The sequence below is a fragment of the Bubalus bubalis genome, chromosome 8 (genome assembly GCF_019923935.1).
Source record: "Bubalus bubalis isolate 160015118507 breed Murrah chromosome 8, NDDB_SH_1, whole genome shotgun sequence".
Lineage (NCBI taxonomy): Eukaryota > Metazoa > Chordata > Mammalia > Artiodactyla > Bovidae > Bubalus > Bubalus bubalis.
Genome location: NC_059164.1, coordinates 43,816,385 through 43,843,929, shown reverse-complemented (window position 1 = coordinate 43,843,929; position 27,545 = coordinate 43,816,385). Strand labels below are relative to the sequence as shown.

The window sequence follows — 27,545 nt, the reverse complement described above, 5'->3', positions numbered from 1 at the left end:
ATAGAGAATTTCCATTAAAAAGCCTAGTGTTTATGACTTTCTTTCTTTCTCCCTGTGCTTAACTGTTTCATAATATTTTACTTTGTTTTGATCTCAATTTCCCAAACTTATTTGGCCACATAATTATTTTTCCTATGAAATATATTTTTTTAAATATTTTAAGTGACACATAAAAATATTGGCCTATATTTCCCTGGGACCCAATTTTTGAATGTTAGACTCTAACCATCATAGTTCAGACCCATATGAAACTTATTATATCCAAAACAGCTTTTTGATTTATAATGGCATTTGGAAATCGTAGTAGAATGTTTTTTAGGATACTGTCTTCTAGAAAGCATATGTCTCCTTTGAGAATAAATTTAAATTAGGGAGAAATAGAATAAGATACATAGAAATAGAAATGCATAGAAGTAGAAGAAGAAGAAAGATACAAAGTGAAAAACTTACACATTAAATTCTTATTTTTCTTAAGATTCTATATATATGAGAAGACACTCATAAAGTTTTCAGAATATCTACCATTTTATACATCAGAAATACTGTATTAAAAACAAAAACAAGCCAAAGCAATCTGGAGGAAGAAGAATGGAGATGGAGGAATCAACCTTCCTGACTTTAAACTATACTACAAACAATATCGTACAGGCACAAAAACAGAAATATAGACCAATGGAACAAGATAGAAAGCCCAGAGGTAAACCAAGGCACCTGTGTGCACCCTATCTTTGACAAAGGAGGGAAGAATATAAAATGGGAAAAAGATAGTCTCTTCAATAAGTGATATTGGGAAAACTGGACAGCTACCTGTAAAAGAATGAAATAGAACACTTCCTAATACCATACACAAAGATAAACTCAAAATGGATTAAAGCCCTAAATATAAGACCATAAACTATGAAACTCTTACAGGAAAACGTAGGCAGAACACTCTGATATAAATCATAGCAAGATCCTCTAGAGTAATGGAAATAAAAATAAAAATAAACAATTGGGAGCTAATTAAGTTTAAAAGTTTTTGCACAGCAAAGGAAACTATAAACAAGGTGAAAAGACAAACCTCAGAATAGGAGAAAATAATAGCAAATGGAATAGCTGACAAAGGATTAATCTCCAAAATATACAAGCAGCTCATGTAATTCTACACCAGGAAAACAAACAACCCAATAAAAAAGTGGGAAGAAAGAGCTAAACTGACATTTCTCCCAAGAAGACATACAGATGACTAATAAACACATGAAAATATGCTCAACATTGCTTATTATTCAGTTCAGTTCAGTTCAGTCACCCAGTCATGTCCAACACTTTGCAACCCCATGGACTGCGGCACGCCAGGCCTCCCTGTCCATCACCAACTCCCGGAATTTACCCAAACTCATGTTCATTGAGTCAGTGATGCCATCCAACCATCTGATTCTCTGTCATCCCCTTCTCCTCATGCCTTCAATCTTTCCCAGCATCAGGGTCTTTTCAAATGAGTCAGCTCTTCGCATCAGGTGGCCAAAGTATTGGAATTTCAGCTTCAACATCAGTCCTTCCAATGAACACTCAAGACTGATCTCCTTTAGGATGGACTGGTTGGATCTCCTTGCAGTCCAAGGGACTCTCAAGAGTCTTCTCCAACATCACAGTTCAAAAGGATCAATTTTTTGGTGCTCAGCTTTCTTTATAGTCCAACTCTCACATCCATACATGACTACTAGAAAAACCATAGCTTTGACAAGATGGACCTTTGTTGGCAAAGTAATAGCCCTGCTTTTTAATAAGCTGTCTATGTTGGTCACAACTTTCCTGCCAAGGAGAAAGCATCTTTTAATTTCATGGCTGCAGTCACAATCTGCAGTGATTTTGGAGCCCCCAAAAATAAAGTCTGCCACTGTTTCCACTGTTTGCTCATTATTAGAGAAATGCAAATCAAAAATATAAAGAAGCATCATCTCACACTGGTCAGAATGCCCATCACCAAAAAATCTGCAAGCAATAAATGTTGGAGAGAGTATGGAGAAAACAGAAACCTCTTGTACTGTTGGTGGGAACATAAATTGATACAGCCACTGTGGAAGACCGTATGGAGATTCCTTAAAAAACTAGGAATAAAACTACCATAAGACTCAACTATCCCACTACTGGGCATACACCCTGAGAAAACCATAATTGAAAAAGACACATGTACCCCAGTGTTCATTGCAGCGCTATTTACAATAGCTGGGACATATAAGCAACCTAGATGTCCATCAACAGATGGATGGATAAAGAAGCTATAAAGAAGTACATATATACAATGGAATATTACTCAGCCATATAAAGGAACACATTTGAGTCACTGCTATTGAGGTGGATGAACCTAGAACCTATTATACAGAGCGAAGTCAGAAAGAGAAAAATAAATATTGTATGTTAAAGCATACGGAATCTATATGGATGGTACTGATGAAACCATCCATATAGATTCCATATGGAAACAGATAGCCAGTGGGAATTTGCAGTATGACTCAGGGAACTCAAACCAGCGCTCTGTGACAACATAGAGGGGTGGGATGGGGTGGGAGGGAAGTAGGAGGGAGGGTCAAGAGGGAGGGGACATATGTACACCTATGGCTGATACATGTTGATGTATGGTAGAAACCAATACGATATCGTAAAGCAATTATCCTTCAATTAGAAAAAACACAAAATAACTTCTCTAGAATGTTCTACTTTGTGTAAGCAGAACAAGATAGTTCCTAAGAACAGTCCAGGTGTTGAAATAATATTTGATTTTTTTTTTAAGATTAAGTATCAGTAGAACATGGAAGCAGATTAACTGTTTTATTCTTGGGAGTTCTATTTCTAACAGGATATAAATTTTCCACTACGTGTTTGGAGGTGACAGTGTTGTTATATTTTTTGACATTCAGTGTTGTGCTAAAAGGAAAGGTTAGTTTAAACAATGAACAGAAAACTCTTGACCTTATGCTGGTAAAATTTTCATTTTGATTTTGGATGAGGAGAATGGCTTTATTAAACATCTGCAGTTTACTTTCAAACAATTTTTTTTTATTCAAGTAAATGGGTGTTTGCCGAATTTTGATACAAATGTCTCTTAGGAAAATTTATGAGCAAAATTATGAAAGACATTACATACTGTCAAGAAACTTATGATTAGAAAATGTCCAGTAACTATGAGCCTTTGGAAAAATGTTCAAAATAGAGTTTATATGGTGAGGATTAAATTTTATGCTGAGAAGTGTTTTGTGACTCATTCTATTCTCGGCTGGGTGGCAGTCAGGTGAGAACAATCTATCATTCTAGACTGGGGAAAAGTTTCTGTGGAAATTGTGTAAGGAAATGAGTCTTAAGTGTAGAAAATCAGAGTTATGAATCTGAGATCTGAATAATTGTGTGTTATAGATTGAATGTTTGTGCCTCCACCAAATTCATGTGCTAAAGAATGAACTCCCAGTGAGATGATATGTATCTTGGGGAGATAATTAGGTGTAGATGAGGTCATGTGGGTAGAGTCCCCATAATAGCAATATTGCCCTGAGAAAAAGAGGAAGAAAAACCAGAGCTTCCTCTCTGCCATGTAGGACACAGCAAGAAGGCAGCTGCCTACAAGGCAGGAAAAGAGCCCTTACCAAGGACCAAATCTGCCAGTGCTTTGATCTTGGACTTCCCAATCTCCAGAAATGTGACTCAGTCTATGGTATTTTGTTATAGTACCCTGAGCTGACTGAGGTACTGTATAACCTACAGCATGTAATCTGGTCTCTCCCATCTTCAGTTTCCTGATTGGTATAATGGGGGTAAAGTTGATGTGATCTATAAGTGAACATGCCTACCAATACTAAATGTGACTAAACCAATACTAAACAATCCCGCTGGTACACAATCAATGGTGGAATGGACCCAAGACATTTACTCTGACATTTAAAAACACTTATGTCTAACGATGACCTGAGTGACTAGTCAATCTTTAAATACATTCACATTCTAACAATTTTATTTTTAATCTCTGGGAATTGTGAAAACTGGCCCTTTTGAGGCAAAGCAGTGTTGCCAAAAAATATCTTTGGGGAATTTTCATTTCTTGTCCCTAAATTTGGCTCTATTTGTTCTGATGAAATGAGTATTTCAGGACACAGGTTGCCCTTAGGACAGGGGTGACAAAAAAAAAAAAATAAACAGGGTTAAGAATTTGGCTGGGTGCATCATGGGAGAGATGGGGACGGGGATGATCTACAGCAAGGGTGGCCAACTGTGGCCTAAGGGACAAAACTGCCTCCACCACCTTTTCTTGTATGAACCGCCCCCCACCACCTTTTCTTGTATGAACTGCCCCCCACCACCTTTTCTTGTATGAACTGTCCCCCACCACCTTTTCTTGTATGAACTGCCCCCCACCACCTTTTCTTGTATGAACTTCTAACTAAGAATAGTTTTCACATTTTCAAATGTAAAAAAAAAAAGACAATTTATCTCTTGGTGAATTGTTCGATGAGTTGAAGACATCTCTTCTTTTCACAAAGTCAAAATATATACTTTTTTGCCCCTTTTTAGAAAATGTTTGTTGATGCATGATCTAGCAATAACTTGGAAATACTACAGTTTAGTGAATAAGACCCAGGAAATCAAATAAGTGGTAAAAGCATCCTGGAGCTAAAGGCATTTACTCCCTACTTTGATGATCTATCGGACAGTGGACTGGCAAGATGCTTCTGCTCAACAGTCAATCCCTCTGCTCTTTCTTGCTGACAGAAGCCTGATTTGGTTCAAGAGTCCACTCTCCTTGAGCTTCAGGGGAGGACTTTCCCACTCCTGGCCTCATCTCTTTATCTACTTGTGTACTGAAAACCATGATTTCCCATTAATACTCAATTCTAATCTAACAGCACAGAGTTCATTCTAGTTTTCTTCCTTTCCACACTCACAACTATACCTTTTCCTAGAGGGAGAAACCCGGATCCCAATTTTCTAGGCTTTTAACTTACTCGGTCTATCCACCTCTTCCCCATATGTACCAATCTCTAATTGTCATAGCCATGTTTCCTGTGCAAGTACCACCCTCCTTACACTCCTCTGGTTCTGGTACTCCACACAGGCCAGTCCCTCATCTCATGAAAGGATGTGATTCTCACATCACTGAGTTCCATCTCCACCCTACCCCTCAGTATGACCACCTGAACTTTCTTCCCCTAGGATCCCACTCCTTGACTAGACCCCTTTCCTATGCACTTGGGTTCTAAGCCCTGTGCTAGGCCAGCCTCATGCTGCTGGTGCCTCACCTCCCACACCATGCCCTCCTCTTCCAGTCCCTACCCCTCAGCCCTGTCTCATTTGGGATGCCCACCTCTCTCACCAAATTTCCAATGCTCCAATGCCTTTCACAGGCACGTTTTTCTCATTCCTGCTTTTTATTATTATTATTTTTTTGTATAAACCTCGAGAAATACATATATCTCAACCTGATAGTCATCCTTCTTCAGTTTTACCAAGCAACTTGAACATGTATCCTTGCAGAATGACTTGGCCAGTGTATACATAAGAGCATTTTGATTCCGTATATATGCATTAGAATACAGTATTTATCTTTCTGTTTCTGACTCACTTCACTCTGTATAATAGGTTCTAGGTTCATCCACCTCATTAGAACTGACTCAAATGCGTTCTTTTTAATGGCTGAATAATACTCCATTGTGTATATGTACCACAACTTCTTTATCCATTTATCTGTCAATGGACATCTAGGTTGCCTCCAGGTTCTAGCTATTGTAAATAGTGCTGCAATGAACAATGGGATACAAGTGTCTCAATTTTGGTTTCCTCAGGGTATCCCTAGGAGTGGGATTGCTGGGTCATATGGTGGTTTTATTCCTAGTTTTTTAAGGAATCTCCATACCGTCTTCCATGGTGGCTGTATCAATTTACATTTCCACCAACAGTGCAAGAGTGTTTCCTTTTCTCCACACTCTCTCCAGCATTTACTGTTTGTAGACTTCTTGATGAGGGCCATTCTGACCAGTGTGAGGTGGTATCTCATTGTAGTTTTGATTTGCATTTCTCTACTAATGAGCGATGTTGAGCATCTTTCATGTGTTTGTCAGCCATCTGTATGTCTTCTCTGGAGAAATGTCTGTTGAGGTTTTCTCCCCACTTTTTGATTGGGTTGTTTGTTTTTCTGGTATTGAGTTGTATGAGCTGCTTGTACATTTTGGAAACTAATCCTTGGTCAGTTGTTTCATTCGCTATTATTTTCTCCCATTCTGAGCGTTGTCTTTTCACCTTGCTTATAGTTTTCTCTGCTATGAAAAGCTTTTAAGTTTAATCAGGTCCCACTTGTTTACTTTTGTTTTTATTTCCATTACTCTAGGAGGTGGGTCATAGAGGATCTAGCTTTGATTTATGTCATCGAGTGTTCTGCCTGTGTTTTCCTCTAAGAGTTTTATAGTTTCTGGTCTTACGTTTAGGTCTTTCATCCATTTTGAGTTTATCTTTGTGTGTGGTGTTAGAAAGTGTTCTAATTTCATTCTTTTACATGTAGCTGTCCAGTTTTCCCAGCACCATTTATTGAAGAGGCTGTCTTTGCCCCATTTTATATTCTTGCTAGGACCATTGGCATTTTGACAGAGATTGTATTGAATTTGTAGAGCACTTTGGGTGGTAGTAACATCTTAAGTACTTTTCTTGTTAGTATTATAAATTCCTTGGATATTTGATAAAATACTCTTTGAATCTGCAGGGTGTGTGTGTGTGTGTGTGTGTGTGTGTGTATTTCTGTGTGTGTTTATTCATAGGCAGATTTCAAATTCTGGTTAAATTTCTTTTATTGTTATTGTTATTTAGGTCTTAAGTGTCTTTTAATAATGCTTTATTGCTTGCAGTGTACTAGTCTTTCACCTTAGTTACATTTGTTCCTAGATATTTTTGTCAAAAATGAGGTTTATAAAATAAAATATTTTAGGCATGCACAAAAAAATATAATGAATGTAATCACCAATCTGCTTAAGAAATAAGATTTAACAAATACAATTAAAGCCTCTCTGACTGTATTTATTTTTCCCTCCCTCAGATGTAACTGGTTTCTTAAATTTAATGTTGATCATTTCCTTACATATCCTTCCCTGATAGCTCAGTTGGTAAAGAGTCTGTCTGCAGTGCAGGAGACCCTGGTTCAATTCCTGGGTCAGGAAGATCCACTGGCGGAGGGATGGGCTACACACTCCAATATTCTTGGGCTTCCCTTGTGGCTCAGCTGGTAAAGAATCCGGCTGCAATGCGGGAGACCTGAGTTCGATCCCTGAGTTGGGAAGATACCCTGCAGAAGGGAAAGGCTACCCACTCCACTATTCTGGCCTGGAGAATTCTATGGGCTGTAAAGACTCAGATATGACTGAGCGACTTTCACTTTCTTTTCTTTTTTTCCACTTCTTTTTAAAAAAATTAATCTGTTTATTTTAATTGGAGGCTAATTACTTCACAATAATGTGGTGGTTTTTGCCATATATTGACATGAATCAGCCATGGGTGTACACGTATCCCCCAGTCTGGAACCTCCCTCCATCCTCACCCCTCCCTCCTCATTCCATCCCTCTGGATGGTCCAGGGCACCAGCTTTGAGTGCCCTGCTTCATGCATTGAACTTGGATTGGTCATCTATTTCACATATGGTAATATACATATTTCAATGCTATTCTCTCAAATCATCTCACACTTGCCATCTCTCACAGAGTCCAAAATTCTGTTCTTTATATCTGTGTCTCTTTTGCTGTCTTGTATATAGGGCCATCATTACCATCTTTCATATACATGCATTGTAAATTTAATATACATGCACTGATATACTGTATTGGTGTTTTTCTTTCTGACTTTCTTCCCTCTGTATAACAGGCTCCAGTTTAGAACTGATTCAAATGCATTCTTTTTAATAACTGAGTAATACTCCATTGTGTATATGTACCATAGCTTTCTTATCCATTCATCTGCTAATGGACATCTAGGTTGCTTCCATGTACTAGCTATTGTAAACAGTGCTGCAATGAACATTGAGGTACACGTGTCTCTTTCAATTCTGGTTTCCTCAGTGTGTATGCCCAGCAGTGGGATTGCTAGGTTGTATGGCAGTTCATTTTCCAGTTTTTTGAGGAATCTCCACACTGTTCTCCATAGTGGCTGTACTAGATTGCATTCCCACCAATAGTGTAAGAGGGTTCCCTTTTCTCTGCACCCTCTCCACCACTTATTGTTTGTAGACATTTTGATAGCAGCCATTCTGACTGGCATGAGACAGTACCTCATTGTGGTTTTGATTTGCATTTCTCTGATGATAAATGATGTTGAGCATCTTTTCATATGTTTGTTAGCTATCTGTATGTATTCTTTGGAGAAATGTCTGTTTAGGTCTTTGGCCCATTTTTTGATTGGGTCACTTATTTTTCTGGAATTGAGCTGCATGAGCTGCTTGTATATTTTTGAGATTAATTCTGTCAGTTGCTTCACTTGCTATTATTTTCTCCCATTTTGAAGGCTGTCTTTTTACCTTGCTTATAGTTTCTTTAGTTGTGCAAAAGCATTTAAGTTTAATTAGGTCCCATTTGCTTATTTTTTATTTAATTTCCATTACTCTGGGAGGTGTGGCATAGAGGATTTGCTGTGATTTATGTCAGAGAGAGTTCTGCCTATGTGTTCCTCTAGGAGTTTTATAGTTTCTGGTCTTACATTTAGATCTTTAATCCACTTTGAGTTTATTTTTGTGTATGGTGTTAGAAAGTGTTCTAGTTGCATTCTTTTGCAAGTGGTTGACCAGTTTCCCAGCACCACTTGTTAAAAAGATCATCTTTTCTCCATTGTATATTTTTGCCTCCTTTGTCAAAGATAAGGTGTTTATAGGTACGTGGATTTATCTCTGGGCTTTCTATTTTGTTCCATTGATCTAGATTTCCGTCTTTGTGCCAGTACCATATTGTCTTGATGACTATAGCTTTGCAGTATAGTCTAAAGTCAGGCAGGTTGATTCCTCCAGTTACATTCTTCTTTCTCAAGATTGCTTTGACTATTCAAGGTTTTTTGCATTTCTATACAAATTGTGAACTTATTTGTTCTCAGTTCAGTCGCTCAGTCGTGTCTGACTCTTTGCGACCCCATGAATTGCAGCACGCCAGGCCTCCCTGTCCATCACCAACTCCCGGAGTTCACCCAGACTCAAGTCCATCGAGTCAGTGATGCCATCCAGCCATCTCATCCTCTGTTGTCCCCTTCTCCTCCTGCTCCCAATCCCTCCCAGCATCAGAGTCTTTTCCAATGAGTCAACTCTTCGCATGAGGTGGCCAAAGTACTGGAGCTTCAGCTTCAGCATCATTCCTTCCAAAGAAATCCCAGGGCTAATCTCCTTCAGAATGGACTGGTTGGATCTCCTTGCAGTCCAAGGGACTCTCAAGAGTCTTCTCCAACACCACAGTTCAAAAGCATCAATTCTTCGGCGCTCAGCCTTCTTCACAGTCCAACTCTCACATCCATACATGACCACTGGAAAAACCATAGTTTTGACTAGACAAACCTTTGTTGGCAAAGTAATGTCTCTGCTTTTGAATATGCTATCTAGGTTGGTCATAACTTTCCTTCCAAGGAGTAAGTGTCTTTTAATTTCATGGCTGCAGTCACCATCTGCAGTGATTTTGGAGCCCCCAAAAATAAAGTCTGACACTGTTTCTCCATCTATTTCCCATGAAGTGATGGGACCGGATGCCATGATCTTCGTTTTCTGAATGTTGAGCTTTAAGCCAACTTTTTCACTCTCCACTTTCACTTTCATCAAGAGGCTTTTGAGTTCCTCTTCACTTTCTGCCATAAGGGTGGTGTCATCTGCAGATCTGAGGTTATTGATTTTTCTCCCAGAAATCTTGATTCCAGCTTGTGTTTCTTCCAGTCCAGCATTTCTCATGATGTACTCTGCATAGAAGTTAAATAAGCAGGGTGACAATATACAGCCTTGACGTACTCCTTTTCCTATTTGGAACCAGTCTGTTGTTCCATGTCCAGTTCTAACTGTTGCTTCCTGACCTGCATATAGATTTCTCAAGAGGCAGATCAAGTGGTCTGGTCTTCCCATCACTTTCAGAATTTTCCACAGTTTATTGTGATCCACACAGTCAAAGGCTTTGGCATAGTCAATAAAGCAGAAATAGATGTTTTTCTGGAACTCTCTTGCTTTTTCCATGATCCAGTGGCTGTTGGCAATTTGATCTCTGGTTCCTCTGCCTTTTCTAAAACCAGCTTGAATATCTGGAAGTTCATGGTTCACATATTGCTGAAGCCTTGCTTGGAGAATTTTGAGCATTACTTTACTAGCGTGCGAGATCAAATTGTGCGGTAGTTTGAGCATTCTTTGGCGTTGCCTTTCTTTGGGATTGGAATGAAAGCTGACCTTTTCCAGTCCTGTGGCCACTGCTGAGTTTTCCAGATTTGCTGACATATTGACTGCAGCACTTTCACAGCATCATCTTTTAGGATTTGAAGTAGCTCAACTGGAATTCCATCACCTCCACTAGCTTTGTTCATAATGATGCTTTCTAAGGCCCACTTGACTTCACATTCCAGGCTCTAGAGTCTGGCTGTAGGTGAGTGATCACACCATCATGATTATCTGGGTTGTGAAGATCTTTTTTGTATAGTTCTTCTGTGTATTCTTGCCACCTCTTCTTAACATCTGTTTCTGTTAGGTCCATACCATTTCTGTCCTTTATTGTGCCCATCTTTGCATGAAATGTTCCCTTGGTATCTCTAATTTTCTTGAAGAGATTTCTAGTCTTTTCCATTCTGTTGTTTTCCTCTATTTCTTTGCATTGATCGCTGAGGAAGGCTTTTTTATCTCTTCTTGCTATTCTTTGGAACTCTGCATTCAGATGCTTATATCTTTCCTTTTCTCCTTTGCTTTTCACTTCTCTCCTTTTCACAGCTATTTGTAAGGCCTCCCCAGACAACCATTTTGCTTTTATGTATTTCTTTTCCATGGGGATGGTCTTGATCCCTGTCTCCTGTACAATGTCACGAACCTCAGTCCATAGTTTATCAGGCACTCTATCTATCAGATCTAGGCCCTTAAATCTATTTCTCACTTCCACTGTATAATCATAAGGGATTTTATTTAGGTCATACCTGTATGGTCTAGTGGTTTTCCCTACTTTCTTCAATTTAAGTCTGAATTTCGCAATAAGGAGTTCATGATCTGAGCCACAGTCAGCTCTCAGTCTTGTTTTTGCTGACTGTACAGAGCTTCTCCATCTTTGGCTACAAAGAATATAATCAATCTGATTTCGGTGTTGACCATCTGGTGATGTCCATGTGTAGAGTCTTCTCTGTGTTGTTGGAAGAGGGTGTTTGTTGTGATCAGTGCATTTGCTTGGAAAAACTCTATTAGCCTTTGTCCTGCTTCATTCCATATTCTAAGGCCAAATTTGCCTGTTACTCCAGGTGTTTCTTGACTTCCTACTTTTGCATTCCAGTCCCCTATAATGAAAAGGACATCTTTTTGGGGTGTTAGTTCTAAAAGGTCTTGTAGGTCTTCATAGAACCGTTCAACTTCAGCTTCTTCAGCGTTACTGGTTGGGGCATAGACTTGGATTACTGTGATATTGAATGGTTTGCCTTGGAAACAAACAGAGACCATTCTGTCGTTTTTGAGATTGCATCCAAGTACTGCATTTCGGGCTCTTTTGTTGACCATGATGGCTACTCCATTTCTTTTGAGGGATTCCTGCCCACAGTAGTAGATATAATGGTCATCTGAGTTAAATTCACCCATTCCAGTCCATTTTAGTTCTCTGATTCCTAGAATGTTGACATTCACTCTTGCTATCTCTTGTTTGACCATTTCCAATTTGCCTTGATTCATGGACCTGACATTCCTGGTTCCTCTGCAATATTGCTCTTACAGCATCAGACCTTGCTTCTATCACCAGTCACATCCACAGCTGTGTATTCTTTTTGCTTTGGCTCCATCCCTTCATTCTTTCTGGAGTTATTTCTCCACTGATCTCCAGTACCATATTGGGCACCTACTGACCTGGGGAGTTCCTTTTTCAGTATCCTATCATTTTGCCTTTTCGTACTGTTCATGGGGTTCTCAAGGCAAGGCAAGAATACTGAAGTGGTTGGCCATTCCCTTCTCCAGTGGACCACATTCTGTCAGATCTCTCCACCATGACCTGCCCATATTGGGTTGCCCCACGGGCATGTCTTAGTTTCATTGAGTTAGACAAGGCTGTGGTCCTAGTGTGATTAGATTGACTAGTTTTCTGTGAGTATGGTTTCAGTGTGTCTGTGCTCTGATGCCCTCTTGCAACACCTACTGTCTTACTTGGGTTTCTCTTACCTTGGGCGTGGGTTATCTCTTCACGGGCTACTCCAGCAAAGCGCAGCTGCCGCTTCTTACCTTGGAGGAGGGGTATCTCCTCACCGCCTCCCTTCCTGACCTTCAGCGTGGAATAGCTCCTCTAGGCCCTCCTGCGCCCGCGCAGCTTGGCTCCTTGGATGTGGGGTTGGTCCTCCCGGCAGTCGCCCCTGGCCTCGGGCGTGGGGTAGCTCCTCCTGGCTGCTGCCCCTGACCTCGGACATGGGGTAGCTCCTCTTGGCCGCCACCCTTCGGGCATGGGGTCCTCCCAGCTTCTGCCCCTGACCTCGGAAGTGGGGTAGCTCCTCTTGGCTGCGCTTAGTGCGCCAGTCATCACAGCCGCCTGCGTCTGGGAAAAATACCATTGGTAGCTTGATAGGGATTGCATTGTATCTATAGATTGCATTGGGTAGTATACTCACTTTCACTATATTGATTCTTCCAATCCATGAACACGGTATATTTCTCCATCTATTTGTGTCATCTTTGATTTCTTTCATCAGTGTTTTATAGTTTTCTATATATTGGTCTTTTTTTTTTTTTAGATAATTATTCCTAAGTATTTTATTCTTTTCGTCACAATGGTGAATGGGATTGTTTCCTTAATTTCTCTGTTTTCTCATTGTTAGTGTATAAGAATGCAAGGGATTTCTGTGTATTAATTTTATATCCCAACACTTTACTATATTTATTAATTAGCTCTAGTAATTTCCTGGTGGTGTCTTTAGGGTTTTCTATGTAGAGGATCATGTCATCTGCAAACAGTGAGAGTTTTACTTCTTTTAAAATTTGGATTCCTTTTATTTCTTTTTCTTCTCTGATTGCTGTGACTAAAACTTCCAAAACTATGTTGAATAGTAGTGGTGAGAGTGGGCACCCTTGTTGTGTTCCTGACTTTAGGGGAAATTCACTTTCACCTTCATTTCCTTATATAGTATGATAGGCAGAATAATAATTGCTCCCCACCCCACCCCTGTACCCCACCAAATCCTCAGAACCTATGAATACAAGGCAAGAGTCTTAGCAGATGTGAGTAAGTTAAAGAATTTGAGATGGTGAGATTATCCTTGCTTATCTGGGTGGATCCAATGTAGTAACAACATCCTTATAAATGAAAGAGGGAGTTAGTTAATGAAAGTTGTTCAATCGTGTCAGACTCTTTGTGACCCCATGGACTATATAGTCCATGGAATTCTCCAGGCCAGAATACTGGAGTGGTAGCCTTTCCCTTCTGCAGGGGATCTTCCCAACCCAGGGATTGAACCCAGGTCTCCTGTATTGCAGGTGGATTCTTTACCAGTTGAGCCACAAGGGAAGCCCAGGAATACTAGAGTGGGTAACCTATCCCTTCTCAAGCAGATATTCCCAACCCAGGTATTGAACTGGGGTCTCTTGCATTGCAGGCAGATTCTTTACCAACTGACCTATAAGGGAGGCAGGGCTTAAATACATCTCTCCAAGGGCCAGATAAAAATCAGTATCTCTTGATTTTTATGACAGAGATGTTCCCAAGGTCCTGGGACCCATATCTCCTTGAATGTAAATTAGTAAGAATCTTCCTGACATTTTGGGAGCTTGACCTAGGAAAGTAGGCTGGATTATACCCATTTGACGTTCTTGGGGAGAAAATAAAATTTTTATCATCCTTTTGGATCAGAGAATTAACTAAACAGATAGCTACAGATCTAATCTCTGTAGTTCACATAAAAGTAAAGTGTTTATAGAGGAAGTAAAGATAAAATATTACCTTTATTTATTTTTTAAAACATTACCTTTATGTCATACAGATTTCTGTGTCTTTGGAGGCTAGAGTTTTTTGCAGGCGCACTGAGGAATCCAGGAAAGATTATTTCCTCAGAATGATTTATCAACAATTGAGAGTTCTGATATAACCTTTCATCATGATTGTGGATTTGTCAATTTCTCCTTGTATCCTTGTGGCTTTTCAGATGCTTACACATTTAGAATTGTTATATATCCTTAGTAGGTTGTTAGAATTACTTTAATTATAATGTAGTGACCTTCTTTATCAGGTAAACTTTAAAAATCCACCTGAAGTACAATGCTGAACAAGATGAACACAACTGAAAGGAGATTTTTGATAGCTGTATTAATATAAGAAGGAAAAACTTAAAAGCAAAAGCATTATTAGGGATAATCTTTATCTTCCCACCGGTCCTGCTGCTGCTGCTGCTGCTGCTAAATCACTTCAGCCGTGTCCGACTCTGTGCGACCCATGGACAGCAGCCCACCAGGCTCCTCTGTCCCTGGGATTCTCCAGGCAAGAATACTGGAGTGGGTTGCCATTTCCTTCTCCAATGCATGCACGCATGCTAAGTTGCTTCAGTCACACCCGACTCTGTACGATCCCATGGACAGCAGCCTACCAGGTTCCTCTGTCCACAGAATTCTCTAGGCAAGAATACTGGAGTGGGTTGCCATTTCCTTCTCCATTCCCACAGGTGAATTTTGTTAAATTTATTATTACTAGATATACTTAGATTCAGTTTTTCATTTCATTTCATACTATTTGTTTTTTTTTATGTGCTTTCTTGTTTTGTCCTTTCCTGACTTAATTTGTCGAATTTAAAAAGCTATTCCCATCCCCCATTTTTATATTTTAGAAGATATCCATTCTATTTCTTCTGTTTCAATGGTTTCACTTAAATATTTTTAATGTGCACATTTACCTTAATAAAGCTTAAAGTAAATGAATATCTAAACTTTCTTCCTGAATAATTACCAAAATTTAGAACATTTTAACTCTGATTACTCTCTCCAGTCTTAGAATATTAGTATTTTCTAGTGGTTTTGTCCCTTGCTTTTTGTACCCCCCACATTAGTCATCATCATTATATGCTTTTATAAGGTTATTGGGTTTACTTCTATCCTTATTAGTTTGTTTGCCCCTCATTACTGTTTCATCTCACTCCTTTCTTCTTACATAAACATCATTTACAAGTTCTTTTGTGATGGGTCCACTGGAGGCAAACTCTCTCAATCTTTGTCATAGGGTATCTACTTAATACTCACCTTGAGTTGTAATTTACTTACATGTGGTATCAGATTGATAAGTATTTTCTGCTGACTTTTGCTTTCTGAGACTAAGTGACATTCTTTTGTAGATAATCTGTCTCTGGTTGCACTTAAGGTTTTCCTTTGCTTATGGCCTTTTGTAATTTCACTACAAAGCCATGGAATAAGTATCCTGTTTGGGATTTCTTGTGCTTCTTAAGTCTGAGAATTGTTGCTTTTCATCATTCTAAAGCATTTTTATTTATAATATTTTTGAGTTTTGCTTTGATTTCCATTTGCTCTCTTCCTTTCTTCTGGAAATTCTATAAGGGTCTATATAGAATGTTGTATAATGTTATCTATAACCTTTTTATGTTTTATATAATGTACTCTTAACTTCCTTCATATTTTTCATCTCTTTCTACCTCTGTGCCTTACCTGTGTAATTTTATCTTACATAATCTTACAGTTTGCTATTTCTTGCATCAGCTGGGTTTCTTCTGCTATGTAACTCATAGTTTGGAAAAAGGATATAAACATTTAGCTATAATATGAATAAGGTCTGAGAACCTAAAGTGATACATGATGACTATGGCTGATAACCCTGTGTTGTAAAATTGAAATTTGCTAACAGAATAGAACTTAAATGTTCTCATTAAAATGAATTAATTAAAATAAAGATAAATATGTGAGTGTTGGATGCGTTTAACCAGATGGAGGAATCCTTTCACAATGTATACATATATCAACTCACTACAACATACATTTTAAGTATATTACCAGGAATCCTGTAACTTTTAAAAGAACCCAGTTCATTTCAGCAAATGATTATTGAATGCCTTCATTTAGGGAAATCATTCACTTTCTAGCAGAATGTTACTTTCATTCAGAAAATAAAATAAATCTACCTATCTTCTTCACCATCCTTCTGCAGCTATCAGTTGGCTGATACACTATATCAAAGGCATCATCAGATAAGTTCTAGAACTCTAGATGAAATTTCTATCTTTAGATAAAATGCAAGCACATAAACACCTGCTACCACAATATATGGATTGCATTATCCTTGTTAACACACACACATACACACACACAAATGGAAAATGCAAGAGTTAGATCAAAATTCACATGTTTTTCAAAATTGTGTATTATTTTTCTTTGTGTTTAGATTTTCTCCTACCTCAGTTTAAGAGATTTGGTAATATGTGGTCAAGTTAATCGCTCCTGGTTGTTGATGACACAAATGGGCTCATTGTGGAATGGTGTAAGTAGACACTACCTGAAGTATGTCTTTATTCTAGTTCTTAAAGGAGAACAGACTGCTATAGGCCACCTTATAGCAGTAATGGGGACTACCTTCTTCCCTGCTCCACAACATGGGATCACAAAAAGGAGGTACACTTGTTTCACTTTCGTCCAGGCACAGCCTGAAGGAAAAGATAAAAAATGTTATTTGAAGAGATTTGATAGAAGTATTTTCTAATTTAAATAGTAGAAATAAATTGAATATTATTTTTTGGATTGAAATAAAGCTCTATTATATCTGAGTTAGGTTTAACATTGCCTTACTCAAGGAGCTCCAGAGATAGACTAAGCAAAATGCAAGAAAGGTGCTTATTGTAGAGTCTGGCATGTGGGCAGCACTCAATAAATATTAGCTACTGTTCTTAGTTTAAAAAAAAAAAAAAAAACACAACAAAGCAGCACAAAATATGGAGTAAAAGGGAAGAAAAAAAAAAAACTACTGAGCCTGAAATCAGGCTAAAATAGACAACATGTAAACAAAGCTTGTTTGATATTTCTTGGTGTGTTTGCATGCATGTAGACATATATATATATATATATATATATATATATATATATATATATATATATAATTGGAGAAGGCGATGGCACCCTACTCCAGTACTCTTGCCTGGAAAATCCCATGGATGGAGGAGCCTGGTGGGCTGCGGTCCATGGGGTCGTGAAGAGTCAGACACAACTGAGCAACTTCACTTTCACTTTTCACTTTCATGCATTGGAGAAGGAAATGGCAACCCACTCCAGTGTTCTTGCCTGGAGAATCCCAGGGACGGGGGAGCCTGGTGGGCTGCTGTCTATGGGGTCACACAGAGTCGAACATGACTGAAGCGACTTGGCAGCAGCAGCAGCAGACATATATATACTCAGGCATTTTCTAATGTGGACTCCTAGGCTCATGCCTCTTGTATTATTCTTGTCATTGCACTATATTTGTACTATTCCCATAAAGTAGAACATGCTTTATTTTTCATTCCAAAGAAACGTTGGGTGGTACATCTTAGCCAATGATAAAAATAAGCATGTATTATCCTTGATGACCTTTCTTTTCTTTTTCTTGGATGACTGCTTTAATCTTAATAACTGTGATCATTTATGCCATCAACAAATGTTGGAGTGGCAACATTTTCCTTGTTGCCTATGTCCAGCCAATAGCTGGCTATACCACCCCTCCTTAATTGTTATTGATTGGAGGGCTAATGAGATCATGTGCTCAGACTGACCTATGAATAGGTGATTGGGGTCATTCTGCAGAAACTTTGACAAGGAGGAGTTGGCAAGGTACAAGCAATCTAGCTCCATAATCAACACAGCATCGTTACCTCCCATCAGAGCACCATTCCATTCTTGACTATAGTGTTCTACTCTTACCTTATGCAGCAATGGTAATTTTAAAAATGTGCTTGTCTTAATTAAAACCTCTTAGCTACCAAATTTAGTATTCTTGTCTTAGATGTAATTTTTAGTTGAAGGCAGGGATTCTTAAACTTTAGAATGCATCAGAATCATCGGAAGGGATTGTTAGATTGCTGGTTGCCACCCCCAGGGTTTCTGACTCAGTACTTCTGAGGAAGGGCTTGAGAATTTGCATTTCCAATGAGTTCTTGGGTGATGCTGATGCTGCTTATCCCTGGACCACAGTAAGAACCACTGATTTAAAATAATAAGTCTCTTACTTATGTGACAGATTAGCGGGTGTCACTTTTTCCTTTGGAAAACCCATAAAGAAGAAATAAACTGAATCCAAATGGTCTGGGAAAGAAGGAATATGTACCATATTAAATCAGGACAAATCTTACAGAAAACTGGCAGAAAAAGCCAGCACTCCTGCCCAGAGACCTCACTGGGTAAAGATGGAGAAAATATGAGCACATGGAAGCGAAGAGCAAAGCCAGAGTAGGAAGCTAGTTTATGCACAGCAAATTTCTCTTTCCACATTTATCTGTGGAAGGGCAATTATCTGTTGCCCTTCATTTGCAATTATTTCTGTCTTTATTTGTAGGTGCTCAAGTGTGACACAATTGTAATAAACATTTTAGCATGAAGAATAACTTTGTTCAGAAAGCAATAAGAAATAGGATGTTCAGTACACTTAACCTTTTAGCTGAAAGGTAGTATTAGCACTATGTTATTGTTATCAAATATACTTCAATAAAAAAATACGATGTTGTTGTTTATCCACCAGCCCTGGCCATCCAGAGGTTACAGAAAATTCTGTGCTTTTCAGTTTTATACACTGCACTCAGATCATCTTTCCTTATCTCTAGAACTACCCCCACAAACTTATGAGTTATGGAAAAGCCATTATAATCCACATACTATATTGTCTTTCCATAGTCAAGTACTCAATGTATAGTTTGTGCTCATGAAAAAAGAAGCAGGCACACATTAGTGATGAATGAAGAAGGGCCCGTTAACCTTGAAGTAGGGGGAAGCCTTGGGGCTCACCTGGAATGATGGGGGCGGGCATCCAGGCACTCCACAACAATTGACTCTTGTTAGGAGATGAGATCCCTGCCCTCCCAGCTGTCAACCTGGACTGGACATTTGGAATCTGTAATTAAACCTGGGAATGACCACAAAAACCCTAACAAACAGAAAAGAGTGATGAGATAAAGACATTTTAGTTCTTTGATGCTTTAAAAATATTTTAAAATTTCACATGCCAAAGATCTTTCTCATTTCTTAATATTTTTGTTTATCCTTTTTAGATTGATTTTTCTGCAGTAAAAAATATAATCACAGATAAATATATAGTGTCTATTTTGCAAAGGTGGCGTCTAAATGTGCTGCGCTTGAATTTTCGTGGTTGTGTTCTCCGATTGAAAACTTTGAGATCTGTCAGTAAGTATGTTTGTTAACTGTTTGTCTTGCTTCCCTGTATTTTAAAATGGAAACTTCAGTTACAGTCTTAGGCCATGAGAATGCCTATTAAAACTATTTAAAAGTGCCATAATACAGTCAGCTCTTCCTGGATTGTATGCCCTGAGACCTGGTCCTTTGGTCATTCTTATTGATTTTTTTTTTGTTGTTTAGCATTTGTGTATCTATATATCATCAATTTATCCACAATATAAGGACATATTCTCACTAAAGAAATAATAATAGACAGTAAAAGAAAAAATCTACTTTCATCTCTCTCAAACCCATTCACTTACCCAGTGGTACTCAACACTATCACTTTTTCTGTTTTTCTAAAATACATTTAAGCATTTGATGGGGAACACATGTATACCTGTGGTGGATTCATTTTGATATTTGGCAAAACTAATACAATTATGTAAAGTTTAAAAATAAAATAAAATTTAAAAAAATACATTTAAGCATTTGTGATTAAAAATACACACTTTTAATTTTTAACATTAAAGGGATAATAGTTTTATATTTTCTTTTATATCCTGAAAATCTTTTCATGTCAGTACATATAGAACTACTAAATTATTTTTAAGTACTTAAAATCATTTCCCTGATTTTAGGGAATACCATACTATGGCTATACCATAGTTATTTAACTTTCTTCCTACTGATGGACACTAAGGTTATTTCCAAGTTTTCTAACTTGCTTTGTAAACTTTGTGTTTAACTGTCTTAGTTCAGGCTGTTATAATAAAGTTCAGTTTTGGCTGGGTGGCTTATAAACAACAGAAACTTATTTCTCATAGTTTTAAAGCCTGGAAGTCTAAGACCAGGGTGCCTAGTCTTGGTTGGGGTCTAGTGAGGGCCTTGTCTGGTTGTTGACTTCTGTATTCTTCCTGTATCCACATATGGTAGAGAGCAGGAGAGAGCTCTCTGGAATCCCCTGTATAAGGGCATTAATCCTATTCATGAGAATTCTGTCTTAATTATGTCCCAAAGGCCCAACCTCCTAATAGCATTACATTGGGGGTGAGGATTCCAACATATGAATTCTGGGGGGACACAAACATTCAGCCCATCGCATTAAAACATATGTCCTTTGAGATACATTTCTAAGTTTCCATATATATAGTTCTGGAAATGAGAGAAAAAATAGATTTCAAAATATCAATATGAATGATATAGATATTAATGGGTGAAAGCAAGTTGTAGAATGATATATATATATATAAAATGTAATACCATTTGTATACAAGTTTTCAATGTGTAAAATAATTCTATATACTTCAAATTTTGAAATAATTTTAATATTAAATATTTAAGGTCACTTGTATACACATACACAGACACACACACAGACAGCAAAATATAAACAGTATGCATGTGAATGAAAAACTCCAAATGCAAGATAGTGGTTACCTCTGAGATGGAGAGAGTTGAATGAAATGGGGAAGAGGTTCACAAGGGCTTTCAACAGTTATCTGTATTTTTTTAATTGAAAAATACAAAATGGAATTATTCTGACTGGTTATTGCTGGTGCTGCAGAAAGTGATGGTTTTATATATAATGTCATATTATCTGATCATATATTAAACTGCCTTCCTAGTTTTAATGGTTTGTCAGTTGATTCTTTTGGGTATTCTAGGTAGACTATCATATCATCTGGAAATATTTCCATTCATTCCTATTCTTATATCTTCTACTTCTTTTTCTGGTAGCAAGGATACGCAGCTATCTTGTCTTGTCCTTGAATCCTTTTCTCATATTTTTAATGAGAATAGTGTTAATATTACTATATATTCTAATTTCTGGGACACACCCTTCACAAAGACATAATGCTGTTCCATCTTTTACAGCAGCCATCTTCTGAATGTTCCTCATTCAATCTGGTAATGTTTGCATTTGAATTTTTAGGAACTATTAATTTCTGATCCACCAAGACCATCTCTGTTGTTTTCCAAGGACATGATAGATTAGAAAAATTTGTTTCTGGTAATTTGGGTAGGAAAGGAAAATTGAAACAGGTACTTAGTCTGCCATCTTAAACCAGTTTATTACTTTTTCTTCTTTTGTTCTCTTTTCTTTGTGATTTGGTGACTATCTTCAGTGTTTGCTTGGATTTATTTCCTCTTTTTGTGTGTGTGTACCTGTTTTACATTTTTGTTTTGTGGTTATTATGAAGTTTATGTAGAGAAGTCTTTATACATATTTGATTATTTTAAGTTGCTATTCTCTTAAGTTTGAATGCATTTTTATTCCCCTTCACGTTTACTGTTTTTGACATCACAGTTCATACCTTTTTGTTTTGTGTATCTCTTAACTACTTATTGTCGATATAGATGATTTTACTACTTTTGTCTTTTAACCTTCCTACTAGTTTTATAAGCGGTTGATATTCTACCTTTACTGCCTTTGATACCTGCCTTTACCAATGACGTTTTTTCCTTTTGTAATTTTCATATTCCTAGTTGTGGCCTTTTCTATTCGACTTAGTAAAGTCCCTTTAACATTTCTTGTAAATCTGGTTACCTTCAGCTCTTGCTCCTCTTTAAAACTCTTGGTCTTTTCTTTGAATCAGAGTGGTAGCCTTGTGGAATATTGTTTTTCCCTTTATCATTTAAAAAATATCATGCCACTCCCTTCTGGCATGCAGAGTTTCTGCTGAAAAGTCAGCTGATGTTAGTTCCCTTGTTGCTTTTCCCTAGCTGCTTTTAAGATTTTCTTTTTAAATTTTTGCCATTTTAATTATAGTGTGTGTTGGTATGGACCTCTGAGTTCATCTTGTTTGGGACTCTTGGTCCTTTCTGGACCTGAATGTTTGTTTCTTTTCCCAGGTTAGGGAAGTTTTCAGCTATCATGTCTTCCAGTTTTTTGCCCTTTCCTCTCTTCTTCTTATAATGCAAATGCTAGTACACGCAGGTGTGCTAAGTTGCTTCAGTCATGACTGACTCTGTGCAACGCTATGGACAGCAGCCTGACCGGCTCCTCTGTCCATGGATTCTCCAGGCAAGAATACTGGAGAATACTGGAGTGGGTTGCTGTGCTCTCCTCCAGGGGATCTCCCCAACCCAGGGACTGAACCCATAGCTCTTGCCAATTTACCTGCAGTGGCAAGTGGGTTCTTTACCACTAGTACCACCTGGGAAGCCCAATGTTAGTACACTTGATGTTTTTCCAGGAGACTCTTGCTGCTGCTGCTAAGTCGCTTCAGTCGTGTCCGACTCTTTGTGACCCCATAGACGGCAGCCCACCAGGCTCCACTTGTCCCTGGGATTCTCCAGGCAAGAACACTGGAGTGGGTTGCCATTTCCTTCTCCAGTGCATGAAAGTGAAAAGTGAAAGTGAAGTCGTTCAGTTGTGTTCGACTTGTAGCGACCCCATGGACTACAGCCCACCAGGTTCCTCCATCCATGGGATTTTCCAAGTAAGAGTACTGGAGTGGGGTGCCATTGCCTTCTCTGAGGAGACTCTTAAAGTATCCTTATTTTAAAGAAATTGTTTTTTTCTCTTCAGATTGGGTGATTCCACTACTCTTCCAGTTCTGTTCCTCTGTATCATCTCATCTACTGTTGATTTCTTCTAGTATATTTTTATTTCAGTTATGATATTCCTCAGTTTTTTTTCTAACTCTTTGTTAAACTTCTCACTGTGTTCATTCATTCTTCTCCCAATTAATTGAGCACTTCCATGATTGTTACCTTGAATTCTTTATTGCATAGATTTATTTCTATTTCTCTTAGTTCTTCTGGAGTTTTGCCTTGTTACTTCATTTGGAACATATTTCTCTGTTATCTCATTAAGCCTAATTCTCTGTTCTTATTTCTATGTGTTTAGGAAATGTAAAACACTTACCAAGCATGGAAGAGTGGTCTTATGTAGGATATGTCTTATGGGGCTGAGCAGCACACTCCCCATTTACCAGAGTTAAATGCTCTAGGGCTGTCCTCAATGTGGGCTGCAAGGGTCCTTCTGTTGTGGCAGGGCCAATGACAGTGGGCAGTCTGGTAGACATGGCTGGCTCCTGGTGTGTTTGGTGGAAAGACCCTGCCTTGTCCAGTGGTTATTGGCCCACTGGGTTGGCTGTGAGGCCTGGCAGGTCTTGGGGCTGGTCACCAGCTGAAGGATGGGGCCAGTTCCCAGGGCTGCTGGCAGCAGGCCTTACAGGGGTGTCTGGTTGCCATAGCTTATTTAATAAAACCACTGTTCATTTCAACAACCTTGAGTCTATCAAAGATTAAAAAACTAATCTCAGGGATGTTTCAGCTTTTCCAGTTTCTGCCCCCCCTGCCCCCCAAGCTGAGGTCAGTTGATTTATTGATGTGCCTAAAGTTATACACATTTCCGGTAAGAAGTCTGACTTTCTCACTTTTTGTTAGATTGAAGATAAATACTGGCTGATATTTTAGGCTGTTTGGCTGAGTAGCCACACAACTTGTACTTATAATCTTTATCTACAAAAAACTTTAGAAGAAAATTAACTTTAACATGTTATTTTAAATGTTTAAAAGACAGATGAGAGCAAGGCTGGGAAATGTCTGTTAAAATATTATGATAGGTAGCCAGAGTATATTGGAGAAGGAAATGGCAACCCACTTCAGTGTTCTTGCCTGGAGAATCCCAGGGACGGTGGAGCCTGGTGGGCTGCCGTCTATGGGGTCGCACAGAGTAGAACACGACCGAAGTGACTTAGCAGCAGCAGCAGCCAGAGTATACAATGAAACACTTGAGCATACATTTGGGAAGGATACACATAGTGATTTTTAAGTCCAACAGTTGCATTTTTGAACCTGAGCAAAATAGATTCATAAGGAATGAAAGGCTCCACTTGACTGCAATTTTTCTACACAGACTCAATGACTGGCAAGATGAGATCAGTTCAGGAAATGCTTGACTTGTAAACAGCAAACACCCTCTTCCAAAAACACAAGAGATGACTCTACACATGGACATCACCAGATGGTCAATATTGAAATCAGATTGATTATATTCTTTTCAGCCAAAGATGAAGAAGCTGTATACAGTCAGCAAAAACAAGACTGGGAGCTGACTGTGGCTCAGATCATGAACTCCTTATTGCCAAATTCAGACTTAAATTGAAGAAAGCAGGGAAAACCACTAGACCATTCAGGTATGACCTAAATCAAATCCCTTAAGATTATACAGTAGAAGTGACAAATAGATTCAAGGGATTAGATCTGATAGACAGTGTGCCTGAAGAACTATGGATGGAGGTTTGTGACACTGTATAGGAGGCAGTGATCCAAGACCATCCCCAATAAAAAGAAATGCAAAAGGCAAAACGGTTGTCTGAGGAGGCCTTACAAACAGCTGTGAAAAGGAGAGAAGCTAAAGGCAAAGGAGAAAAGGAAAGATATATCCATTTGAATGCAGAGTTCCAAAGACTAGCACAGAGAGATAAGAAAGCCTTCCTCAGTTATCAATGAAAAGAAATAGAGGAAAACAATAGAATGGGAAAGACTAGAGATCTCTTCAAGAAAATTAGAGATACCAAGGGAACATTTCATGCAAAGATGGGCACAATAAAGGACAGAAATGGTATGGACCTAACAGAAACAGATGTTAAGAAGAGGTGGCAAGAATACACAGAAGAACTATACAAAAAAGATCTTCACAACCCAGATAATCATGATGGTGTGATCACTCACCTACAGCCAGACTCTAGAGCCTGGAATGTGAAGTCAAGTGGGCCTTAGAAAGCATCATTATGAACAAAGCTAGTGGAGGTGATGGAATTCCAGTTGAGCTACTTCAAATCCTAAAAGATGATGCTGTGAAAGTGCTGCACTCAATATGCCAGCAAATTTGGTAAACTCAGCAGTGGCCACAGGACTAGAAAAGTTCAGTTTTCATTCCAATCCCAAAGAAAGACAATGCCAAAGAATATTCAAACTGCCGCACAATTGCACTCATCTCACACACTAGCAAAATAATGATCAAAATTCTCCAAGCCAGGCTTCAACAGTACATGAACCATGAACTTCCAGATGTTCAGCTGGATTTAGAAAAGGCAGAGGAACCAGAGATCAAATTGCCAACATCCGTTGGATCATTGAGAAAGCACGAGAGTTCCAGAAAAAAATCTACTTCTGCTTTATTGACTATGCCAAAGCCTTTGACTGTGTGGATCACAATAAACTGTGGAAAATTCTGAAAGAGATGGGAATACCAGACCACCTGACCTGCCTCTTGAGAAACCTATATGCAGGTCAGGAAGCAACAGTTAGAACTGGACATGTAACAACAGACTGGTTCCACATCGGGAAAGGAGTATGTCAAGGCCGTATATTGTCACCCTGGTTATTTAATTTACATGCAGAGTACATCATGAGAAACGCTGGACTGGAAGAAACACAAGCTGGAATCAAGATTTCTGGGAGAAAGATCAATAACCTCAGATCTGCAGATGACACCACCCTTATGGCAGAAAGTGAAGAGGAACTCAAAAGCCTCTTGATGAAAGTGAAAGTGGAGAGTGAAAAGTTGGCTTGAAACTCAACATTCAGAAAACTAAGATCATGGCATCTGCTCCCATCACTTCATGGGAAATAGATGGGGAAACAGTGGAAACAGTGAGAGACTTTATTTTGGGGGCTCCAAAATCACTGCAGATGGTGACTGTAGCCATGAAATTAAAAGATGCTTGCTCCCTTGGAAGAAAAGCTAGGATCAACCTAGTCAGCTTATTCAAAAGCAGAGACATTACTTTGCCAACAAAGATCCATTTAGTCAAAGCTATGGTTTTTCCAGTGGTCCTGTATGGATGTGAGAATTGGACTATAAAGCTAATACAATTATGTAAAGTTTAAAAATAAAATAAAATTAAAAAAAAAAAAAAAAAGAAAGAAAGCTGAGTGCCAAAGAATTGATCCTTATGAACTGTGGTGCTGGAGAAGACTCTTGAGAGTCCCTTGAATAGCAAGGAGATTGAACCAGTCCATCCTCAAGGAAATCAGTCCTGAATATTCACTGGAAGGCCTGATGCTGAAGCTGAAACTCCAATACTTTGGCCACCTGATGCGAAGAGCTGACTCATTTGAAAAGACCCTGATACTGGGAAAGATTGAAGGCGGGAGGAGAAGGGGACAACAGAGGAGGAGATGGTTGGATGGCATCACTGACTCAATGGACATGAGTTTGAGTAAACTCCGGGAGTTGGTGATGGTAGGGAGGCCTGGCATGCTACAGTCCGTAGGGTCGCAGAGTCGGACATGACTGAGTGACTGAAATAAACTGATGCAGAGTATGTGATGTAGCACTGAACTGAACTGATGCAGAGTATATGATGAAACACTTGAGCATACATTTGGGAAGGATACACATAGTGATTTTTAAGTCCAGCAGTTACATTTTTGAACCTGAGCAAAACAGATTCATAAGGGATGAGAGGCTCCACTTGACTGCAGTTTTTCTACACCTACTTGATGACTGGCAAGATGAGATCAGTTCAGAAATACTTGACTTGTAAATACTCCCAAAGTTGCATGTTTATGTTTCTAGAATTCATAGAATAAAATACTTAATTTTTTTGGGGAATAGAATTTATGAAGTAATTTTCCAGTTTGCCTACAATATTCATGTTATTATTACTGATTCTCTCATTTATACCGATTAATCACACTGTTGACTGATACATATTACATCTCCCCATCCACTCACCAAATACTCTGCCTCCTGCAGAGAGAAGCCCCCAGATCTCACAGAATTTAGCCAAGTAGATTCTTATTACTGAATTGCTTCTATTTGTCAGAGCAGGAGCCTTATTCAGATTTCTCAGAAATGGGTATTAATTGATCCACGGTGAAAACTCCAGGAGAGGGAAAGTTTAATAAATGACTAATCCACACTGTTTAATATTCAATATCTTTCTCAAGAGTCAAGATTTAGGTCAGAACTGACTCAGACTTAGGACTCAGGAGACCTTAGCTTGTAGTAAATCTTATTTACTTCAAAAAAGAAAAAAATCAAAGAATCTTAGAACTAGTTAAA

At 38.6% G+C, this 27,545-nt stretch overlaps 1 protein-coding gene across 1 annotated transcript in view; it reads left to right on the top strand.

The window, feature by feature from the left end:
• The window catches only part of FBXL13 (F-box and leucine rich repeat protein 13), a 214,514-nt gene that overhangs the window by 54,451 nt on the left and 132,518 nt on the right, over window positions 1–27,545 (top strand). Inside the window, exons 8-9 of the mRNA XM_025291068.3 lie at window positions 16,548–16,643; window positions 19,393–19,525. Coding sequence (XP_025146853.2) covers window positions 16,548–16,643; window positions 19,393–19,525 — 229 coding nt within the window. The remainder of the gene's footprint in view (window positions 1–16,547; window positions 16,644–19,392; window positions 19,526–27,545) is intronic.